Here is a 22,444-nt window from a genome sequence, read left to right as displayed (position 1 = left end):
TTATTCTTTTTACAATTAAGTTTTATCTGCAAAGAAAGCAAATGGAACGGCTCGCATATTATTCAATACCAAATAACATTTTGTTAATTCTTTAAAATCTGGCATTATTATAAATTCCCATGTTGCATGTATATGCAAAAAATGTTGATATTAAATATTATAAAAAAAAACTTTTTCGTTGTTTAGTACGGACACATATGACACGGATGAAATTTCAAAATTAGTGTTATATTTATGATGAAACAGTATTACTACTAAATATATTATATTGAAATTGTCTGTTTTTTGCATCATAGCCCAATTTTTTTTTATAAATGTTGAAAAAAAAAACCTCTAAATAAGTATAATAATCTATTACAGTACTATCATAGCAAGGAAGCAAGAGAAATGTGATGTTATTGTGATGTTTAAAAGAAATAAGTTCTTTACGGTATGGAAAGTGTTGCTACTGCAATAATAAAATTTTTTACTTCAATATACAATTACTCTGTGGAAATTGCTTCTAGAAGCGTCTTCGGTGGGATCGTGTGGCTCGTGATGGATTAATAACAGTATGATAAAATGCAGTTACAATTATGTACCTCATAAAAATCTCTCATACATCGGTATACTTTGATTCAAACTTTAATATTGCACGGAATTTTATTTAACCTTCTGTCCGAAAAAATAACCTAACAGCGTGAGTAATAATAAAGTTTGAATCTTATAATATAGTCACAATGCGATGTAAAAGGAAACATGATTTAATAGTATGAATCTAGGGGTACGTTTGCGTGAAACTACTGGCACAGATAAAAAAAATATTTTTTTACTTTTAAGTTTTTTAACCGTAAATACTATCATGCACTATTTATAACTGCAGTATTTTTCATGATGAAAATATTATTGCTACGGATTTTTCTCTATTAATAATGAAGACTGTAACATTTAAAAATCAAACTTATTGGAGCATCTTAGCACTTAAATCTCCGTTTTAAACATACTGCCCCTGTCATTATCTTTGACATGTTTGAGATACCAATATGTTTTAAACGGGGTTTTGGGTTTCAGAAACCCATGGTATAAATTTTAGTGTAATTAGTCAAAGTAACAATGAAAACAATTCTCTATACTGTGTCTTAGGATTTTTGACAATAATAGTAGTCATTATTTATACTGTTACATGAGTGACTTGAATAAATATATGTAGTACAAAATCTTGTACTACAACAATATATTTAATGGAGTATGGTCGTATCAATGAATTATTTAAACATTTTGTCGTTACATATTTTAAGAAAATATTTTTATTTCATTTGAGATACTGAACAGTCTTAATTACAAGATTACAATCAAGAAATATATAATTCTATCCAAACTTTTGCAATTCAAATGATAGCCGACATGTCATTGCGTAGTAATAGACATTTTAGTTTTCTTCATAAATATAATTTAATTTTCATTATTGTCATATTTATTTTTAATTTTTAAATATGTTTCCATTCTCATTTATTATAATACAAAATAAAATTTCAAAACACAGTAAGAAAAAATACTATTCACAGAAATCACCGCAATGTGTAATTCGACTTAATTAAAAAGAGACAACCGGATATAAAATACAAAAGAGCGAGACGCATGATGTATAAGGGTGCCTACACACTTGAGACCTGATATAAAATATCGAGTAGGTTGCATTGCACAATAAACATTTCTGTTGAGTTGATCAGAGATGAAATATCTCTAACAAATATTGTCAGATATAAATTTAGCGACGTTTCGTGAACGACTGTACCTAGGTGATTACATTTTTGGAAATAATTTAACATTTAGTACATGTTCTCTTCAAAAGATACATATGTAATTTTTAGAAAATCATTTTATCTTCATTCCAAAAGCAAAACTAGTTAGGACAAATATGGTTTGATATTGTAAGATTCTGTAACATTTCTAGATAAGGCCGTAACACACTGAAATATCGCATAAAGTGCATTTTCTGAGCGTTGCGATTGCTATGAATCGGTGTAGAACAATATGGATCACATTAGATCATTTCGTAACATTGTGGATCAGCATGTAATACTGCGGATCAGCGTGTAACATGAACACAGAACACTGTGGATCACTGTGGAACACAGAGGATCAATTGTGGAACACTGTGGATTAGTGTGGAACACTTTAGATTATTGCAGAACACATTTGAGACAATGCAGGGATCACGTGAGGCGGCAAGATGGCAGTCGGCCGCAAGACGAGTGCCACCGCCTCTTGCATTGAGTGGATTCGCCGTCTGATAACTCCGCCGTCGACATTGTTCTTGACCCATTGTCGCCCAGCTCTGAAAGTTAAACAAATTCACGATGTGTCAAGCGATAGTGTATTAGGCTTTCTTATTTTACTTAATAACGTAGTTAGAATTAAAAAAATATTTTATCATGAATAAACAAAGTATTTATATTTATTTAAAAAGGAATGATTTTTTGTGAAATTAAACTCCGAATGATATTATAGATGAATAGTAAATTAAACGAAAGTTCTAGAACACTTTTTCTTTTTCAAACAACAAGGGGTTATTCATAACGTTGTCAAAATTTGTATGAGATTTGTCATTGTACTTTACCCCCGAAACAAATGTAACAAAACATTTTCAATGACACTTTCTCACAAATGTTCGGGCTACCTAGATCATTTATAGAAAATATATAGAGAAGAACGGATTATTAGAAGTAGCAACGTAGTAATAGACCAGCCGACTAAAAACGTAGCATTTACCTTCACCACGTGACTCCAAGTATAAACTCAATAGTAATATGAACAGATGTACCACACGACAGACGCATGTGTGAACAAGAATGTAGATATTTACATTTACCTCAATATTATCAAATGTCAACAGGCAGATTAAAGCCGTGTTTATTTGTACTCGTCAATGATTTAAGTGGTTATGTCTATCCATTGCGTAGTAAGGAAAATAAAAGCCATAATATAACACAAGATACCGACTACTCTGTAGGCAAATACAAACTTTGCTATTAAATATTATGTCAATAAAATTATACGTATGGGAAACATTATATAAATTTTATTGGAAACACTGGTCAGAGGAACACAATCTTTTGTTATTTCCTAAGTTGCAAAAGTTAGTATAATTGTTAGTAAAGCACTGATGATATTTTATATTAAAAACTATTATTTAATAATGAATCTCGGCTATGATTATTATTTTTTTAATAAGGTCCAAGTTCCCTATAGTGAGAGAATTAGAAAATGATACAGATCTTTCGAACCGGCAGGATAAAGCCTATAATTATAACCGCATATAATTATTTTACGTCGTATAACTAAGATAATGTTACTTCACAACAACTGCAAGTTTAGCGCTTTAACTACGTCGCATTCGTATAGCGATTTTATAGCTTTTAGTCAAAGATTTCAACAATTCGGCTTTAGTTTGGTAGCGAAATTAGTAAATACTTTATTTGTATAAATTTAAATGCTACCTAAACGCAAACATTGCATGCAACAAACCTAACTGAGCGAGCAAATCCGGGCTCGCACTCGTTCCATAACGAGTATTTGCTCAGGCTCTGCAAAGAAAACACATCCGTATCTTTTAAGACGTATCCATACCGCGGAAATATAAATACTTTAATTGCAATTATATTCTGTAGGCCTTTAATATAATTTGTATGGTAATAATTATTTGGCCCTCGTCTTTCAGTATGTACAAGAGATTAATTGAGCAATTCGTAAATGATGTACATGTTAAACATATAAGCACATATTATAAGCGAGCGATATGTATATGTAATTAATTACATGCAAATGAACCCTTACAAGTTCCGCGATAAGATTTTGTATATAAACACAACACAAAAACATTACAATATTTAAATAAATATGAATACATATAGTCAGACAGTAAATTTAACATCTTAGAGTATACAGAAAATCCCATAGCCCATATATTTGCACTGTATTACAGAGATGAATACAATATCACATAGAATTTTCTCCCTAATCGAAAGAATTCTCTCTTCTCTCTAAATTACCAAAAAAAAAGTGTCGTGAGTCTTTATACATACCGTGCCTGAGGTCCCTCTCTGTGAAGTATTCCTGTGCGGAGGCGTAATGCCTCTCGACCAGATATGGTATGACTGTGGAGTTGTGATGCTCATCAGAGCGCCGCGAGCGGGGATTGACCAGGCGCTCGCCTGCCTCCAGAGCAGGCGTCGCTTGTATCCAACTGCAATGAAATATCAAACTATTGGAATCTTGTGGTTCAATCAGGTTCAAATCCTTGAACCGATTTATTTCAAGATTAGAAAGAACCAGCGATAGTAAAACGAAATACGGTCGGTAATTTATTCAAGCGGTAATTTGAGCGTCGGCGGCTCGGGGGTAAAGCACTTGACTTGTAATCTGCAGGTCCTGGGTTCGAATCCCGCCATGTACCAATTTGTTTTTCGATTTACATATTATGTACATTTGTCCGACGTTCTTACGGTGAAGGAAAACATCATGATGCAACCTGCACATATCTGAGAAGAAATTCAAAGATATGTGTGAAGTCAACCAACCCGCACTTGGCCAGCGTGGTTGACTATGGCCTAGTTACCATTAACTTAGGGTAGGCTCCGCGCCCATCAGTGGAGACGTATAGGGAGCTGATGATGAATTTGTACAGTTACATTACGACGTGGCCCAAAAGGCCCCAATGTGACGAACCAATTGTCACATTTCGAGTCTTCAAGGGTTAAAAGCATACAGCTTGTGCTATATCCCGTAGGTGAAAAATCGTGACATCTTAATTTAAAAGCCATATAAACATGACAATGGTCAATACTAAATGGCCTACAAAAGTTCGATTGATTCGTTGAATTTTAATGTTTACCCGCTACACACTCAAAATTCAACTGGCAACTTGCGATTTACGCAATTCTTCAAAGGCTACGATTGACTCTCAAGGTAAATTGTCACAGTAAAAAATAGAAGTGTACATTAAACAACAATTATCACGTTTTCTAATTCAAACAGTATTTTTCTCTAGTTAAAAAGAATAAAGACAGATATTGCGTTATAAAATATTTTTTCTTAAGCATTGAAAACAACGTGCAAAGAAAAAAGTCACGATCAAAAGGTCGAGTTTCATTGGCGTAGAAAAATTTTCCTTTTTCACGTTTTGCGGCTTTGAGAAATAGAGAAATGTCACGCAAATATCACTTTTTTAAATTTCATTATACCTTCACAGTTTTAAACAATCGACTTCTAATGGCTTCAAGCATGATAGTTTTGATGAGCATATAGAATAAATGTAACTTATTAAAAAAAACAATATAAAATTTAGACGTAATTATATACATACGATTTATAATAACAATATCGAAGTTGAAACAATACATAAAAGATAAGACGTACGAGAGGAGACCTTCGCCATTTTACTCAAGTAGCAAGAACTTACTAAAATTGAAGTGATGACAATAAAATGAATTAGGTTAAGGTAAAGCCCCGTGAATATGCCATAATGCTATTTACAAACATATGTAGTTGCAATAAATTTAAAACACAAATATCCTTTTACAAAGATAAACGGTAGTGTTCACAAGTCAAATCTTATGAATATTATAAATACGAAAGTTTAGATGCATGTATGGATGGATGTTTTCTAGCAGGTAACTACAGATCTGGATAGAATTTGTCATAGAGTAGAAGTTTTTTCTATCAACTCCGCGCTGACGAAGTATCGAATAAAATCTAGTTGCATGTAAAATTAGCTTGTAGAGGTAGCAATCGCTACCGGTATTATCAAAACGACTGGCATCTAACTGACTTTTACCTTGTTTCCTTATTGGCACGACCTTGATATTGGTAAAGATTTTGGCGACGTTTCAGATAAATGAATCACTGTATTTTGCTTTCAACTAATACGTGCCGTATGATTTCATATTTCGTTTTCTACAAACTCAAGAAATATTTCAGTAATTTTTATAAATCTTTGACTTAAATAATTCGAAATTTTGACCATGACTCCAATTGAAATGATTTCCTATCTAAGATATTAAAAAAATAGTAAGACCGAACGACACAAAAAATGAACAATACGAATTTTCTTGAACTAACAGAATTTCATTTCCAACCAATCAATGATAGGCAATTCGAATTGTAATTTCACTTTTTATTCAATGTATAAAAAGGACAAAAGATAAAATGAGCACTCATTTTATCTTTTTTTTAATAGATCTTTTCTATATTCTATGTTCAAGGTATTTTTTTGTTGTCACTCACGCGTGCCGTCGTATCTGATGCACGTCGGGGCGCAGGTCGGGGTCTCGGCTGAGCATGTGCGTGAGCAGCGAGTGCAGCGCCGGGCCGAGGCAGCGCGGCGGCGGCGCGGGCTCCGCGCGACCTATCGCCTCCAGTAGCCGGAACACGTTGTCACCCTCGAACGGGTAACGACCAGTCGTCATGTTGTATCTAGATAATCACGAAATTTGAGCGTCAATGGCCTAATGGTTAAGGGTACGGATTTCCGATCACGAAGTCGGGCTTCGAATCCCGCCATTCGAGTGTTGTCGTAAACCATATAGGCACAAGCCTAGAGCTTAGTCGGAATGGTAAAAGAAATATTAGTAAATTACAAAAAAAAGTCTGCTAATATTAAAAAATAATAATAATAATTAACCCTTTTTTTCTATTATTATCTTTAAAAGACAAAACATTATTAGTTTGTTTATTTGACCAAGGTTTTCTAATTTAAGTACAAGCACGTCTTTTTTTCTACTAGCTCTTGTCCGCGACTTTTGCGCAGAATTCACAAAAAAAGATGAAAAGTATCTAATGTGTTACTCAAGATTATGCTCTATATATGTGCTTAATTTCGATATGATGTTTTAATAGTGGTAGACACCAACATTTGATGCCTGTAAGGGACCTGCTTGCTGATGCAATACCACAATCACACAGAATACATGCATTTGGTGTGATGAGTGTGCATGCCTGAGGCCTAATTATAGTTCTCTCCTCCTTCCCACCCTTTTATAAAAAGAAAGGATGGGTAGGGGAAGCGTCTTTGTTGGAGCAATAGAAACCTAAGTAATAGTAAATGGTCCCTTCTCATGTGTCCCATCTACAATTGTCGAGTCCTGTCTTTGAATACAACTCTTAGTCAGAGTACCTTGAACTAAAAGCGATAAAATAATTGGGACATAAAATATCATATTTTATTATTTAAATTAATGTTGTCATATGAAAATAGTTGCAAGTAAATCTGTCCTTCAAGATATGACTCACTGACAATATCAAATATTATATGTATACAAATTTAAATACAAAACACCTTTTGTATATTTCCACACAAAGCAAACAAATCAATAGGGTATTTTGTAACAAATAAATTTAAATAATTTACATACATGAATTAAAATTTTCCACTGATATAGATTGTAATATACTCATACTAACAATGTAACCCCACTGCTCCAAATATCAACTTTAGTTCCGGAAAAAGTCTCCGCACCATTTGCTATCTCCGGAGGTTGAAATGCTGGGGATCCTTGTCCAGTGTAACATGTATCTTCTGGTGAAAACATGTCCAATGCCTGAAACAAAGATTAAGGATTTTAATATCACTATCCATTGTAAACAATCACAATCGGCAACTAGTTAGACTATTTAAATGAGAATTTAAGGTGAAAAAATTGCATTTTTCAATTTAAAATTAATATAATAAACCAATTTACTGAGGATGTGATACAGTATTAAGGGGATTGTAATTCTTTTGTTTTATTTAACCACTAGTAGAGTAAAAGAAAGGACAGATTGAGTGTCCCATTCCTGTTGGCACACATCTTACGATGTCTTTGTCATCTAAAATAAAAAAAATCATCATGTTCAGTATAAAGATTAAATATTTTTGTAGGCCAGTAACTTTTTATCTTTACTTACTTAATTATAATAAGTGTTCATTGTGAATAATAATTATGAATCACACATTATCAAGTAAAGCCATGTAAACAGTCATCTGTGGTAATTATGTACCTCAAGTACTCATAGATACAGATGGACTTTATATTAAAACTACCTGTCTCCTATGACCCCGTCAGTGCTGAGTTAAAAAAAAACACCTAATTGGTAGCCTTTATGTTCTCCAAATTCAATGAGATCCATACAACTATTCTAAAGATACTATATAATGTCCATCCGTCCAAACTTTCACATTTATAATAGAAGCAAGATAATTACTGATATTTTTGGAGGAACATTGACATGATTCATTAGCAACTGATTACTGCGTAACATTTCATAGATTAAAATACTATCATTATTTATTTCATCCTACATAGTAATATTTTGCAACCTAAATGGTGAGTTAAAGAAACAACTTTGAACACTACTTGAAGCAATAAAATAGTTTGATTATTAGTATCTGCATATAGACTTGAGTAATAATTGATTTAATTATGAGTAACATACCTTTCATAATGAAACATGTTATAAAGTCAATGGTGGTTATGATACAAAAATAATTGAATGAAGTAGTAACATACCTCTGCAACACCAAAATCTGTGATTTTAAGAGTTTGGTTGAGAGTTAATAACAAATTCCCTGGCTTTATGTCCTTGTGAACTACTCCTTGCCCATGGAGATATTCTAAGCCATCAAGCAGCTGTGTAAAATAGTCATGAGCCTGCCGCTGTGGGAACTTTTTGCCAGGACTTGATTCCAACATGTCCTACAAAATTAATCTCATTAAAAACATAACAAGGTGAAATTTTTATTTACTTATCACTTAATTTCAACTTTATACCTGAAGCACTCCAACACAGAATTCCATTACTAGATACATCTTCTGCTTTTCATCATTATACATAACATCGACTAGTTCTATCACATTTTTATGTCTAAGTATTCGCAGTAACTGAATCTCCCTCTGCACATTTTGTTCACCATTTGGTATCCGTCGCAACTTCCTCTTTTTTAATATTTTAACTGCTCGTCTACACAAAGACTCTGAATCCAACATCTCCTTTACTTTTCCATATGAACCTTCGCCCAACACGTCACCCATTACATATTTACCTACCATTTTACATTTTTTCTTTTTATTTCTGTATATTATATCTGCACTATCAACTCTATGAAAAAATAGGTTATTTTGGTCTAAATTAATATCTAAATCATCGATTTGGTCGTCATCGAGCCATGTTACCAAGTGAGGTTCCGGGCTACCGTCTAGAAGAAAATTATCATCACTTTCCTGTGGCATGATAATATTCGACTCCTCCACTTCCACGTTCTCTGCATCTGGAAGACTTTCACTACTACTGATTTGCCTGCACATTCTTGGATCCATTATCTATCAAAACAATACATTTGGAACACTCTCCAATAAGTCTATATTCGCTGCAAGGCCCACCGCTGTGATAAACTACGACAAATATAAAATGAATTTACACATTTCTCAAAATATATTATTTCCATACATGATGGAATAAAGATTTTTATAAAAATTATGCTTTTATTCGAAAAGATTGAAGGTAAATAAATTTATGAATCCATATGAGTTGAAACATTGTAACGAGCGCACAGATAAAACAAAGAAGCATACCAATCCATCAATGAAAATAAATAGTTATACAGATAAAACGTCATTATTTTAAAACAAACAAGTAATCATTTCAATGGATTTACGTTTTATAGGCAAAAGGTTTCCAAATAAATGTGCAAATTAGATTTATTCATAATAAAATAAAAGGGTAGCATGTACTCAGCATTGGACGAGTATAAACAATGAATAGGGCAACACATTTTAGCAAACGTAGCTGCTCTTACAAGTTCCCGCGGTATGAGGCCATAGAAGTCAGTGAATTTGAAATTTAAAAAATTGGTCAAGTGCGAAGGTGTAATAGTGTAAATAAATACCACGAAGCAAGAAAATTGAACGGACATTATATTTTCCAAGTAAGATGATAATTCTTCTTAAATATTTTCAAACATTCGATTAACAAAAAACAATGGAACGTTATAGCATAAAAATAATTTAACTGCCTAAATGAAAAGCAATAAAATAGGTTTTAAACGAATTTAACAAACAATATCTATCTTTTCATTATTGTACATACATTTCGTAATTGAGCGGAAGCATGAGGTCTTGTTTTACGTACCCACCTATGACTGACTTGAAGTAGGTACACATGATTAGATATTTACAAGTGAGCATTTTTGATCTTAGCTATTTATTTATTCATTCTTTGCATACAAATCTCAGTCATCATTTTAGTTAAACAAGTCATATAACAGTAAAATTGTAATAAAATAAAGTAATATTGAGAAAAGTTTTTTAATAAAGAAAATTATAATTTTATATAACAATTCAGAAAATATATTCGACACACTTATTTTTTAAAGGATTGCTTCATTTCTTTCTTGAGTAACGCTAAACGTGTGAGACAAGCATCCCTCCACGCGCGTCGTTCTTGCAGCTTCTCGATTGGCACCATCCTATTCAATTGATTGCAAATATTTTCGGCTGCTTTGCTTTGCGTCATCTTCGGTATATCTCCCATCGTTTTACTCACTTCATAAATAGTATCGCCGTATCTGAAAGAAAAATTATAAATATGTAATACTATAATTAAGTAATTTTGGGCGAGTGCATTACGTGCTACTAAAAAGAAGAGTATTAAAATCAGACTTTATTCTTACTAGCTTTGACATTCAGTCTAATCACCTATGTAACGTTAATAACTATGCTGTTTAACTCAGGTTATGATCCTGTGACATTACCTTTCAATGTAGCTCTTCATTCCTTCAGCATTTAAATGTGCAGTTTCGAGGGACCCGAGGAAGGCGTACCGCATGCCAAGACCTTCAGAGATGACTTTGTCAACATCTTGCACATCTACAATCCCACTTTCGACTAACCGCCACACTTCGTTTAGGATCGTGTATCTGAAAAGCAAAATGTACAATTAATAGTGTAGGTATTTTGAATTACACCATCTGGTTTAAATATTTTCATTATATGGCTTTAGAAAAAATCTATTGTAGAACACAGACTAAAGACGAAGCCGATTATGAAAAATCTTATACTTAAAATACGTACTGGATGCGATTAAGGACAAAACCTTCGAGTTCTCTGGTTAGCGAGACGGGCTCTTGTCCAATTTCAATCATTATTTCCCTTGTCTTCTTTGCTACCTCCGGTTTAGTCCAAGGAGCGGGCACAATTTCAACTAATGGCACGTAGTATGGCGGGTTGACTGGATGAGACACGATGACCTAAAGAAACGTTTTATTGTTGTTGTTTTAAATCGATAAAAATTGGATTTTTTATTTTTCCACCTTAATGTTGTCGTACTTTTAGACATTATTGAGTAGAAACCTTTAGCGCGAATGGCGCGATTTCATTACCAAGTCAAGTCATACCCATTGTCGGATTTTCTTTCTAACAGTACTAAGTATTTGGCACGACCCTGTGCGTTGTAGCATAGCTTTAACATGTTAAATGATTTAAAAAAATAATAACAATAAGAACCTTCTTACATTATCGATGAAACAAGTACGTAAAGAAATCATATTCACCTGTGCTTTATGTTTCAACCCTTCAGAAAACAAAGATGGTACAGTAGTACTGGTGGAACTTGATAGAATTGTTTTATCGTCCACCACTTGGTCTAAATTTTGGAATACCTTCTTTTTCAAATCTAAGCTCTCTGGTACACATTCCTGAACGAATATGGCGTCTTTGACGGCAGTTGCCAAATCTGTCGATCCTGGAATGGGTATATACAAAATTAAAAAAAAACAACGTAATTTATATAAAATGAAGGAAAAGAATGCTCAAAGCATATGTTAAGCTCGCGCCTGCCATATTCGTATCGTAATAAAAGACGATATTTTGTACGAAGCACTCGTTACTTTTAATGAGATTTTTATCGGAAACACTTATTATGTTTACATGATGCGATATTGACTTACTCTGATTGCACTGTGTACACAGTCACTACTAGATGTGATAAAAATGGAAAAAATTTAGAGATCCTGTAAGTAATTAATGTAAATTTTTACGCTACATTCGTAATAAACATGTATTTAAAGAAAAGCTACAAAGATAATGCTTTCGTAAATTTATTACTTAAAAAATATTATCACCATGTCATTGATCTCATTTCTTAATTGGACCAATAATTTATTAAAATTACGGTAATTAAATTATGCAGTCTATAACAAACTGCGTACTCTTTGATCTTTTAATCTAATTTAGAATAAAAGTATGGAGACAAACCTTTGATACATTTAAATTGCTGGTCCGCATTCAGTGTGCCACGCAGGAGACCGTCCTTTTCCAAAGTTTTTAGTTGCACCTTGATGTCTTCAAGGGCATCTGTGACTTGTTGTGGCACGATATCAAACACAGTTACTTGGTAACCCACGGAAGCGAACAGCATCGCCCATGATCTTCCAATCAGGCCACTGAAAAATACAATTTTAGTAGATATATTAAATGTAACCGGTTATATTTCATGATAGATAAAATATTACTAGAAAAAGTATATGAGATAGACTCTACTTTTACCCTTTTTGATGCAAGACAAGATGTCAATAAATTACTTTTTAATCACATTTTTAGATTTTATTTCATTATAACATTAATGGCAGTCATTGACCAAGGCCAAGGACTTGAAGACCCATTCGAAATCTTATACAAATACATGTCTGTTAGCCTTTTGACCCCTTAGATAATTTTATCAGACAACATGAAATTTTCCTTTAAAAGTAGTACTTGATACTTGAGAAACTCATGAGAATATTATATAACTCGATTGCAGCGAACGTAACTAGCTATTTCAACTTTAATAACTTTACAATAAAGGAAATAACGATGCTGTCTGTGCTGAGAAAGAAATAAGGTTAAAAGGATAATCGTCGATGAATCGAAAACATGGACTTTGTTTAATGTATGGATTATATCCCAAGTAAAGTCAAATGACCTCACTTCTTCTGAATATTTAATTTAAAGTGCCCTTTAATTTTGAAAATTTTTAATTAACAAATATTGCTTGTTATTAAGAAAACTTCGAATTTTTACTCATAAATCGGTGGATTCAAATAAGAAAGTTTCTTGAATTTGGTATTTTTTGGTAACATGAAATGAAATTAAAAAGTTACCACTACAAATGAAACAGAAAATAACATTCGGATAATCAAGCATCGTACCAAAGAATCATCTAGGTAAAGGTCATATCTTAGAGTATTTTAAATATGCATTTATAGTGCTAAGAAAACAATTAAACAAATAGTTAACACTAATAATATTCCACAATTGTTTTTAAAGTTTGTTACCATAAATATATAAGGTTTTTTCTGGATAACTCTCTGTATATCCAATAAATGAAGCGATCTTTGCCTTTCTACCGATGGCCTACTTCTAGCAGTAATGGGGCTTGGTCGATAATGATGAAACAGCATTAAAATGTAGTCACCTAAGGTTTAACATTATATACAAACACGTTTAACGCGATGGTAAATTTTATTTGCGCGGTAGTAAATATTTATGTTCTATTTATTTACCTATCTATGAACAAAACTTGAAAGAACTAATATGCTAAGTTATTTCAGGATATCTAGATTCTTTCTCTTTTAACTGTTACAAAAATATTTATTACACAACTTCAATGAACTAATTGAGAATGCAAAGAGAACATAATACTTAAAATGATCCAGAAATAAGTTCTTATAGTAAATGGAAGTGAAACCGAGAAAGTAATTTGTTGTTTTACAGTGAAAGTGTATAAAAGGACTGACCTGCCCACGATTCCAACTTTTTCATTTTTAGTCGACATATTGAATAAGTGCACGGTAGGAAGACCTAGCGACGAATGAATGTGACTTCGTCGCGCGCGCCTTAATAACACCGAAGCCAATCGTTATTATCTCCCTCGGTACACATAAGGCACATTTTTAAAAACAAACACTATATTGTTTGATTGTAACTAATCAGTCTTAAAATAAATCGTTAAGTAATTTGGTTAAATATTTTATTTAGATTGTTTGTGACTAGTTAGACTTCGACAATATTTTTGATGGCAAATGTTGTTTTTATGCTAATACTTAATATCTAAATCTTTGTGTAAACGGAAAGCACACTTACATTCGTCGCCCAAATTAAATCTTATAGACGTTATATTTCGAAACTATTTTTAGGGTTCATTTAAAAATATAAAAAACCACACGCCCGTTCTTTCTATCACATTATCATGTACAACATTTTATAAGTTTTGGTATAAGTTTAAAATGCCTGTTGATACATTTCTAATTGAATTTATGGAGTCTTAATTTTGTTTCCCGCCGTTGTTTATCCCGCTCGGCCTTCGTGGACCTTGAGAGATACATCAAGCCCATTAGGAATCACTGCTATGTAGTATTATTGAGACATATTTGTTATACGTATCCTGATAAAAGAAAATAATTAACATAACAACACCTCCCATAAATAAAACACATTTTTAAATTAATATCACATCATTTTATTATTGATTCGTGTCGTTAAATTGTCTTACAAAATGTATCGAAATCGAAACATTTTAACAGTTGATTTTATATTACTAAATAATGTTTATATAAAAAAACTGATGTTTAAACTCTTAATATTATTATGTAATATTTTATTAAAATCTTAAACGATAAACCAAATTACATAAGTAGATAATAACTACAAATGCGTCAATGTATTCTTTTCATTTATTTCTTTACATTTCATATCATAAACCCAGAGTTGACCTCTAATTGACATTAAAATAATTTATGTTGAAGTACAAAACCTTTTCTTTCATTCTAATAACAGTAAAACTTCATAACCCGATGGTTTCCATTACTGTCTTTTTTTTAGTCCAGTTTAACTCAAAAGAAACATTAAAAGTGCCATGTTCAGAACAGAACATACTTCTCTCTTGAAAACAAGCATCTACTGGTTCAATAAACTCTTAGGTAACATATACGATTGATAAGAGATTAAATGCACGTTTGCATGCGGCCTATTGTTCATGTGTATTCAAATAATATTACTTTACAATGCTTTAATCAATCCCTAATCCAATGGAATTATAATCGAGATTTAACATGGTTAAAGCAATGTGCAAACACAACATGAATATTACATTGATGGTAGTAAAGAATACTCGTGTATTTTACACGAGAACTCCACTGAACTAACACTTGTATGTATACATATTATCGCTGACATTCTCATAGAAAATATAGAGATACCGTGATACTTAAATCATTATGGATGTTGTCAAGAAGTCTTAATCCTATAAAACAACTTAAAAACTAATGTGTAAAAAAATGTTAACGTAAAGTACTGCTACTTTGTTTAACTCTAATGTCAAACTAGCCTAGACATAATTTAAGTTGTTAACTTGGTGATATTGGACGGTAACTTTTGGATCCGTGGATATAAATACACCTTACAAAAAATTCTTGTATTATTATGCTTCGCATGCAGTGCCTTTAATAGCTTCAGATGTGTTTATGCTAAATATTCTGTAGTTTCCTTGGTTTGCATCAAGTGATTTGTAAAGGAAACGAGGCAATTTGTCACTCAGAACCCACAAAGTTCCTTCGTCGTCGACCTGAAAATAACAATATAAATCAATTTAAACGTTTTATAATACCGAACAATGAAGAAGATGACGGTGCAACGTATTTTTTATGTCCATTTTCATTTTCAGTGGTTATATCAACACGTGTACTACTCGTTCAAAATAGGACATTGTACAAAAAAGGCGTGATACAAAACTTCGGAGCTACACTTGTCTCATATATATTTTACAAAAATACTTGGTCAGTCTCACCTTGAGGTCGTTAGGGAACTCAAAGAGTTCAGGATCACTGAAGAGCAGTGGGTTGTTTTCTGGTGTGTACGGTTTGTTTGAGTTCCAACAACCGACGCCATCGCGATTGACCTAGAAGTAATGAATATGTCAATTAAAATTTTCATTTTGAAAATAAATTGGGGTTTAAAAGTGTGAACACAAATATAAACAATTTTTAATTAATATATTAATTATCTGATTTAATTTTATCTATTTTATTTTTAAAGGCGCTTTAGATTTGATGCGCGAATTTTTTCAATGTTCTCTTTTGATTATAAGTTATAAAAATGTTCCTAACCTGAGTGTAGAAAAGAACGCGATTCTTCTCATCGTAGAAACTGGCGGACGCTTGAGTCCTTTCCCCTCTGTCACCTAATAACTGTAAGCAAAAAGGAAAAATATATTATTAACGTTTTAAAACTTCAGGAATGTCGTGATTTGCGCAAATTGAAATCCAAAATCTTTAATCAAATCGCGATCTATGAATTCTCTATAGAAATATTACATTCGATTCATAAAAAGCCTCAATGGTTAACATTACATAAGTATATTAGGTAAGTTTATATATACATGGTTTGTTTCGTAGCCGGTATTAAAGTTTATGTTATGAATCATTGTTTGTATTGGCATTTCTTGTTGATCAATAGTTGACGTAACTTGATCACCTTCACTAGTGCACAGAAGTTCATGTTTTTGCCATACAATGTTGGAAGCGGAAATAATTCGAACAACATATTTCTTAAACTTAACATAACTATTTAAATATAAAGTAATGAAATCGCTCTCTTGTTTCTTTTTAATTTTACTATAATATGGAAGTAACCCTGTTTGAGCTTGTTTTAAATTGGGCGTAAATTATAACAAGCTAATATTATTTTATTTCATTTGTACATTTCGTTCTATAGTTGTTCACATGAAGCTATATGTTTAGATACATGTTTAAATGTAGGTATAAATACCTATCATATGCAATTTATCAGAATCTGTTGCTGTAATTTTCTCTTTCCAAAAAAAACCTTTTTTTTATATCATTAGGTGACAAACGAGCGAGCGGCCACCTGAAATCGCTGAAATAGCGAAGTGACCGTTGCCCATAGACATACGTAATTGCATATGCGTTGCCTACCTTTAATCGACGGAGGAGAGGATGCACAGAAAGAAAGTATTTTCCCTTTCCATGCATCCTCTCATCCGGAAAGTCCACTTCCACCTCCCATCCTTTCCTCATAAGAAAAAAGGTGGGATCGGAAAGAGGACTAAATAAGGTCTCCGGGACGCACACTCATCAGATGAAACGCAGAATTGCTTCCACTTCACGCCTGTCTTCATTCAGAACTATAACTATTTGTGTTATCAATCTATAAATTAAGTCTTCGCAACTCCAGGCGTAATGGTAATGAGTATAGGAAAACAATAGCTTGCACAATAGCGCATATATGCTTATCGCAAGTGAAATCTCGTAATAAAATAACTACTCATTGTTTGAGATTGATGAAAACACTAAACAAACTATTCTACCATTGAAAACACTAAGGTACGGTAATATTATATAAGGTACGATTTGATTATTAAAATTGAAATATTACGGAACTCAGCTTATCGCCAGTTATATTCTCAAAAGAAATGCTTATATTTCCTATATGGAATAATCTAGAATAAAGTGTATAAATCTTTTGATACAAACCTTAAAATCATTGAACGCTTCTGACTTGTCGATATGTGTGTAGTTACGCAGGAGCTCAGTTGATACACAAAACTCCTTGGTACTGGAGAAGGCATGGAAGAACATGGTGCGATATCTAAAAGAAATTCGTTAAGTTAATGCATCACCTTAAATTTCCATCCGAAAACGTATTCAAAAACCTTTGGTTCTTCACACAAAAATGGAGCGATCTGAACACACTTAAGTAGTAGTAATATAAATTGAAAGCAACCGAATGAAGCTTCAATTAAATGCACGTTGAATGCCAAAGCGATGCAATTTAATACAACAAATACATTCGGATCGTCTACGGCCTCGTCTTCGGACAACAAATTTCAATTTCGTGTCAATGTCACTAGCGTACACTGTTACTCTTGTTTTCGATTATTAGTATCTCGGTTTTAAAATAATTGTCGATACGTAAATTACTAGATTTATATTATGTTTTTGATTTATTTATGATATGATTGCGAAGGTCACTAACGGTACTTGTATTTGTAATTTGTAAATACAATCTACTGTTCGTGGTCAGTTCGATACCGTAAACTATTTGTATTCATTGTGTATAGAACGTAACCCGGTTGTACTATTCAATATGCACAAAACAAGCCAAGGTCCGTACGTGACTCACCCATTCTCTCTAGGTTCGGACAGCGCTAGACCGAAGACGCCGTCTGTCCAGTGGAACTCGATGCCTCCAACTTTGTAAGAGCCAGCTAGCGGCTCGAAGTGGAAGTAGTGATGGGCCACACGCCACGAGTCGTCTTGTTTCAAGCTGTACACAACAACACCGTAGCCTCCCAAATCAGGTACGTACGCAAACGCGTTGTCACAGCTGTTTTTGTCTACATCCACCACCTACAAAAAGTTTCGGATGTATACTTCATACTATAAACAGTAGAGTGATGAGAATATATGGCGACATTTTAACTTTTTCAATTTAACTAACTAAATTTAATCTTTAAATCGTTACTAAATCTTTCTATAGTTATTGATATAAATTACTTACGACATTAGCAAAGAATGAGTCTTCCTTCATGTCTTTAACTTTGAAAAAATATCTATGAAGAAGTTGGTCAGTGTTCAAGTCAAAAATAACCAAAGAAGGACCTGCAACCTGGTTCCCTATTCCTGCAAACAAATACATACATGTAACTAGTAAAATGACACCAAAAAACGTCTATAAATCTCGGATAGAATCTTCGGTTGCTTTGCTTCAAACGCAGCGTTTGATTTTCAATCGAAATAAATGTAAAAAACAAAAACAATATCTTCATTAAATTGTTTTTTAACGCTCCAATCAAATGTTATAAGCGCAGACGGATACTATATTGCCACGAACCGACAAGGAAGTTTCTAAACATTATTACGTACATACATAATATATCTACTAATAAATTCGCTGAATTATGTTTTTGCGATATGAAATTAACATATTTTAAGTATTTATTGCTCAATTGAAACAATATTAAGTAATTAATCCCAAATATGTCAGGGTAACAATGCAACATCGCCATAATTTCACGCCTTAACCTATATACGTTTCAACTTTTTTCGACGCAAAAGATGACTGACTTTCTCATTTTTATCAACCTTTTTCAATCTAATACGTGGCGAGCTGAGGGTACAAACAGAGCTAAAAATGACCTCCGTAAACAAAACTGAATTTTGTACGTTCGGTAGGTATTTATTAGGTATAAAAACGGTGTATTTTTCCACTCACCATAAATATCCGCCAAACCAGAGTCCATGACCCAGAGTCTGTCACAAGGATCAACATAGACTCTGAAGACGGAAATAATGGAACTATTCGATGGCAATTCTGTTGCTCTGTCCGGTACCAGGTTATCTTTCAATGACGGATATGCTTTCAATGGTTGGTCCGACGGTCCGTCTAAATCGACATAATTCAGGGATGAAGCCACACCGCTTTTCCATCTAGGGACTGTGATAAATAATTTGTTTTTCCAGCGACCTAATCCTAAAGGTAAGTTGTTTGCGGGTAAAAATTGTTTCTCAGTTATAGCCTTTTCTCTTTGAGCTGGGGATTCCCAAACGTAGTCGACTACTTTCCATTCAAAACGCAGTTCCGGCGTTGCGGCTTGGCAAGCGGATAGCGCCGCAAACACTAAGGCAATAGATATTGCCCGCATTGTGATATCTGAAACAATTTTATTCGTAAATATTTTATACTGTGAATGAAGCATGTGACTGATAAACATGTGTATGTCAGCGTTGAACTGGTTCAAAAGTACGAAGTTTCAAAGTACGAAGTAGAAACTTGAACCGTTGACCTGCGTCAACAACTAAATTGGCAGCTCACAGCTCATCGCAATGCACTTATGACTGGTCGACGAGCCGAGAGCTGCCTGCGAGGTGACTCGCAGTTCGCAGCTTAAACCCAAAACATAACTCTATGCAGTTACAAATTGAGCTGTAGCTTTTTATGGATCTGTTGATGTGAAGGCCACCAATTTTAATTGAATTACTACTGACTATTATTGATCAATGCTACCTATGAAATAATCACGAAGAGTACGAAATCTTTTTAACTCCGTATGCCGAAAGCTTGAAAATTATGATATTAAGCTTTATGTCATATAATTACCAATTTTGAATGAGTAAACTTCAATAAATCCTCTTATGTCACAACTATGATGTATTATGGGACAGAGAACTCGGAACTACAATAAATGGTCACGTTTTTGTGAATGATCTTGCTATTGGGTAACGAGATGTTGAACCTGTCTTATCTGTAGATCTAGACATGTCTCGTTATGCGTTCCAATTGCTGGGAACTGTGACATGTTACATAAGATCAACTAACGAGCTCCAACTAACAATAGGAGCGCTGCTTTTATTCATCTTAATTAATTTCTCGACTCATGACATGATTTGTTATAATACGTCTACGTTAAACACACTAACAACGAAAAGCGATTTATAACTTAATAAAAAATAAAAGACTAAGGGACTAAGTTACTCTGTAACGTTAAACGAGCTTTTTCTTGGTAAGAGACTTTTCAAAATATATATCATTAACATACCTATATAACAAATATCACAGATCATATCAGATCGCGGAGTTTTATCAACTTATTTTCTAATAAGTTTATACTATTTTCGTCTATTTCTCATTCTTAAAATGATAGAATCGCTACGACGAACAGATAATAGTTTATTCACCGATTGAATCCACAACACCAAGCTTCGCAATCAGAACGCTAAACAAATTAAATTACTGATGTTAATATAATGCTAATTATTGCAGTTATAAAACCTATGTATCGAATGACTTCTGTAAGAAATCCATTGTTTGATAAAGAAGCGTAAAGTAAATAAAAAAGAAAGGCTTCATAACAATGAATATCATCTCAACTTTGTATGGTGTCTGAGACTACACCTCAGATGTACCGTTGCTGTGACAAAAAAAGGCGTTGTTATATTCCTGTTTCCGTTGGGAAAACCAAAGAGACACAATCAAAGGAAGTTGAATTGTGCAGTTACACGCAAAATGATGATATCACAGGTTAAAAAACTTGTCGATACTAAGCCTAACCAAACTAAACTTGTCTAGTCGTTTACTATTTACCTCGCCTAAGTAAATGTCAATATGGGGATTGTTATGTTCTCATCATAATATTTTATACATATGAAATATTCCCAATCATACATACATAGATATAATATTACATATAGATAGAGTTATACAAGTTTGACGCCTAATCGTGAGTCGATTTACGAAAGGTCATTTTATATTGTAAACAACAAAACTGAGGAAAATTATTCTTTGCCTCACTCTTGTGCTCCGGGTTCTATTATATATATTCTTAATAAATAATTTCGGATAAGATAGTTTAAGTAAGACTACGTAACATCTTGAGTTGAAAACCGATATTTACCATCAACTCGTTTAGTCTTTCTAGAATCACTTAACAAGCTTAACAATGTAAATAATTCGTACGATTTGCAGAAATTCCAATTATTTCTTTAATCAGGAAGTAGCATAAAGTCAACTGGTCTTCCGATTCAAAGGTCCTTTAGACATGAGAGATAGAAGAGAATGTAGCAAGTCACGGCTGCCGGCGACCGCCAAGGCCTGCTGGCGAACGGTTGCGACTAATGAATTCAAATGACCACAACAACTATTTAAATAACACACTTATAGCTTAATACGTGATATAAAATTATTTACTTTTAAGCTTCTTCTGCTGTAGAAGTGACAGTGGAAAAAGTTTTAGTAACCGCTAATAACAATACACACATTAATCGCTTTAAACTTATTGGTCTAGGTAAAAAAATTATATGTTATTGTCAAGTTTTTAAAATTTGACTAAGACAAGATCCGTAATTTTAAGAAAGTATCACAGTAATTACACATGCACTATTCAAAAGGAAGTGAAAAAATCTTCCATTTTAACTTGATTTAAGTTACTTTATGTACTTAATAAATATATATAATAGGATAACTTACAAAGTTGTATTGTAGTATTACAACAAAAGCACTCTCTCGATACAATTTTCTTTCACTAAATAATCAATTTTATAAAAACCAATCTAGAAAGAATTGTAAAAAAAAATAAAATTATTTCACATTCATTCAACTTACGTGTATTTGAGACGAGGTTAAATGGCAACCGACTGCACGGGGCCGCGGTCACAGACTAAGCAAATCTCGGTGTCACCACTCTTTATATATTGGCCTTAAATTCGGTACACAATACGCATTGTACCTTTGAAAATTAGATGACATCCAATTGAATTCATTCTCACAGCTTCACATTATTTAACTTTATACTATTATTTAACTGAATTCCAACAACCAGCAAGGTTTTCATTATTAAAAGTACCTGTAGCAGTATATTTTTGATATAACAAAAGAATAAG

The 22,444-nt window shown here is 33.0% G+C and overlaps 3 protein-coding genes across 4 annotated transcripts; all 3 read right to left on the bottom strand.

Annotated features, from left to right (window-relative positions):
* Positions 1–1,236: 1,236 nt before the first annotated feature.
* Lkb1 (Lkb1/serine/threonine kinase 11) lies at positions 1,237–9,550 on the bottom strand. Its single transcript, XM_013322705.1, has 6 exons — positions 8,787–9,550; positions 8,526–8,711; positions 7,441–7,577; positions 6,265–6,453; positions 4,065–4,225; positions 1,237–2,317 (listed from the first exon to the last, which is right to left on the bottom strand). Exons 1-6 carry the CDS (start codon positions 9,330–9,332, stop codon positions 2,196–2,198), a joined length of 1,341 nt encoding a protein of 446 aa, XP_013178159.1. The 5' UTR covers positions 9,333–9,550; the 3' UTR covers positions 1,237–2,195.
* A 755-nt stretch (positions 9,551–10,305) lies between these two features.
* Had1 (beta Hydroxy acid dehydrogenase 1) lies at positions 10,306–13,894 on the bottom strand. Its single transcript, XM_013322771.1, has 6 exons — positions 13,787–13,894; positions 12,267–12,454; positions 11,564–11,754; positions 11,085–11,260; positions 10,766–10,930; positions 10,306–10,579 (listed from the first exon to the last, which is right to left on the bottom strand). The coding sequence occupies exons 1-6, from the start codon at positions 13,822–13,824 to the stop codon at positions 10,375–10,377; spliced, it is 963 nt and encodes a 320-aa protein (XP_013178225.1). The 5' UTR covers positions 13,825–13,894; the 3' UTR covers positions 10,306–10,374.
* A 590-nt stretch (positions 13,895–14,484) lies between these two features.
* Positions 14,485–22,210, bottom strand: Y-c (yellow-c). Of its 2 annotated transcripts, none has more exon segments than NM_001312447.1 (8): positions 14,485–15,612; positions 15,835–15,945; positions 16,154–16,234; positions 17,540–17,654; positions 18,189–18,415; positions 18,567–18,688; positions 19,281–19,718; positions 22,167–22,210. In NM_001312447.1, coding segments are annotated over 7 exon segments (1,230 nt in total). In that variant the 5' UTR covers positions 19,711–19,718; positions 22,167–22,210; the 3' UTR covers positions 14,485–15,468.
* Positions 22,211–22,444: the final 234 nt, after the last annotated feature.

Source organism: Papilio xuthus, unplaced genomic scaffold, assembly GCF_000836235.2.
Source record: "Papilio xuthus unplaced genomic scaffold, Pxut_1.1 DF825928.1, whole genome shotgun sequence".
Taxonomy (NCBI): Eukaryota; Metazoa; Arthropoda; class Insecta; order Lepidoptera; family Papilionidae; genus Papilio; species Papilio xuthus.
Note: the sequence above shows the minus strand (reverse complement) of the source record. Positions and strands in the feature narration are given on the sequence as shown.

Bases quoted from the DNA above. Each gene is read 5' to 3' on its own strand.
- Lkb1 (XM_013322705.1), bottom strand. From the start codon at position 9,332: ATGGATCCAAGAATGTGCAGGCAAATCAGTAGTAGTGAAAGTCTTCCA. The intron at 8,712-8,786 runs GTATAAAGTTGA...TTAATTTTGTAG, and splicing joins TCTGTGTTGGAGTGCTTCAG to GACATGTTGGAATCAAGTCC. The intron at 7,578-8,525 runs GTATGTTACTAC...TCTTTGTTTCAG, and splicing joins CAGATTTTGGTGTTGCAGAG to GCATTGGACATGTTTTCACC.
- Had1 (XM_013322771.1), bottom strand. From the start codon at position 13,824: ATGTCGACTAAAAATGAAAAAGTTGGAATCGTGGGCAG. The intron at 12,455-13,786 runs GTCAGTCCTTTT...TGTATTTTTCAG, and splicing joins AAAGTTGGAATCGTGGGCAG to TGGCCTGATTGGAAGATCAT. The intron at 10,580-10,765 runs GTAATGTCACAG...TTTTTCTTTCAG, and splicing joins ATGAAGAGCTACATTGAAAG to ATACGGCGATACTATTTATG.
- Y-c (XM_013322696.1), bottom strand. From the start codon at position 19,710: ATGCGGGCAATATCTATTGCCTTAGTGTTTGCGGCGCTATCCGCTTGC. The intron at 16,235-17,539 runs GTTTGTATCAAA...TTTTGCTTACAG, and splicing joins AAGCGTTCAATGATTTTAAG to TTATTAGGTGACAGAGGGGA. The intron at 15,613-15,834 runs GTGAGACTGACC...TGTTATTTTCAG, and splicing joins AGTTCCCTAACGACCTCAAG to GTCGACGACGAAGGAACTTT.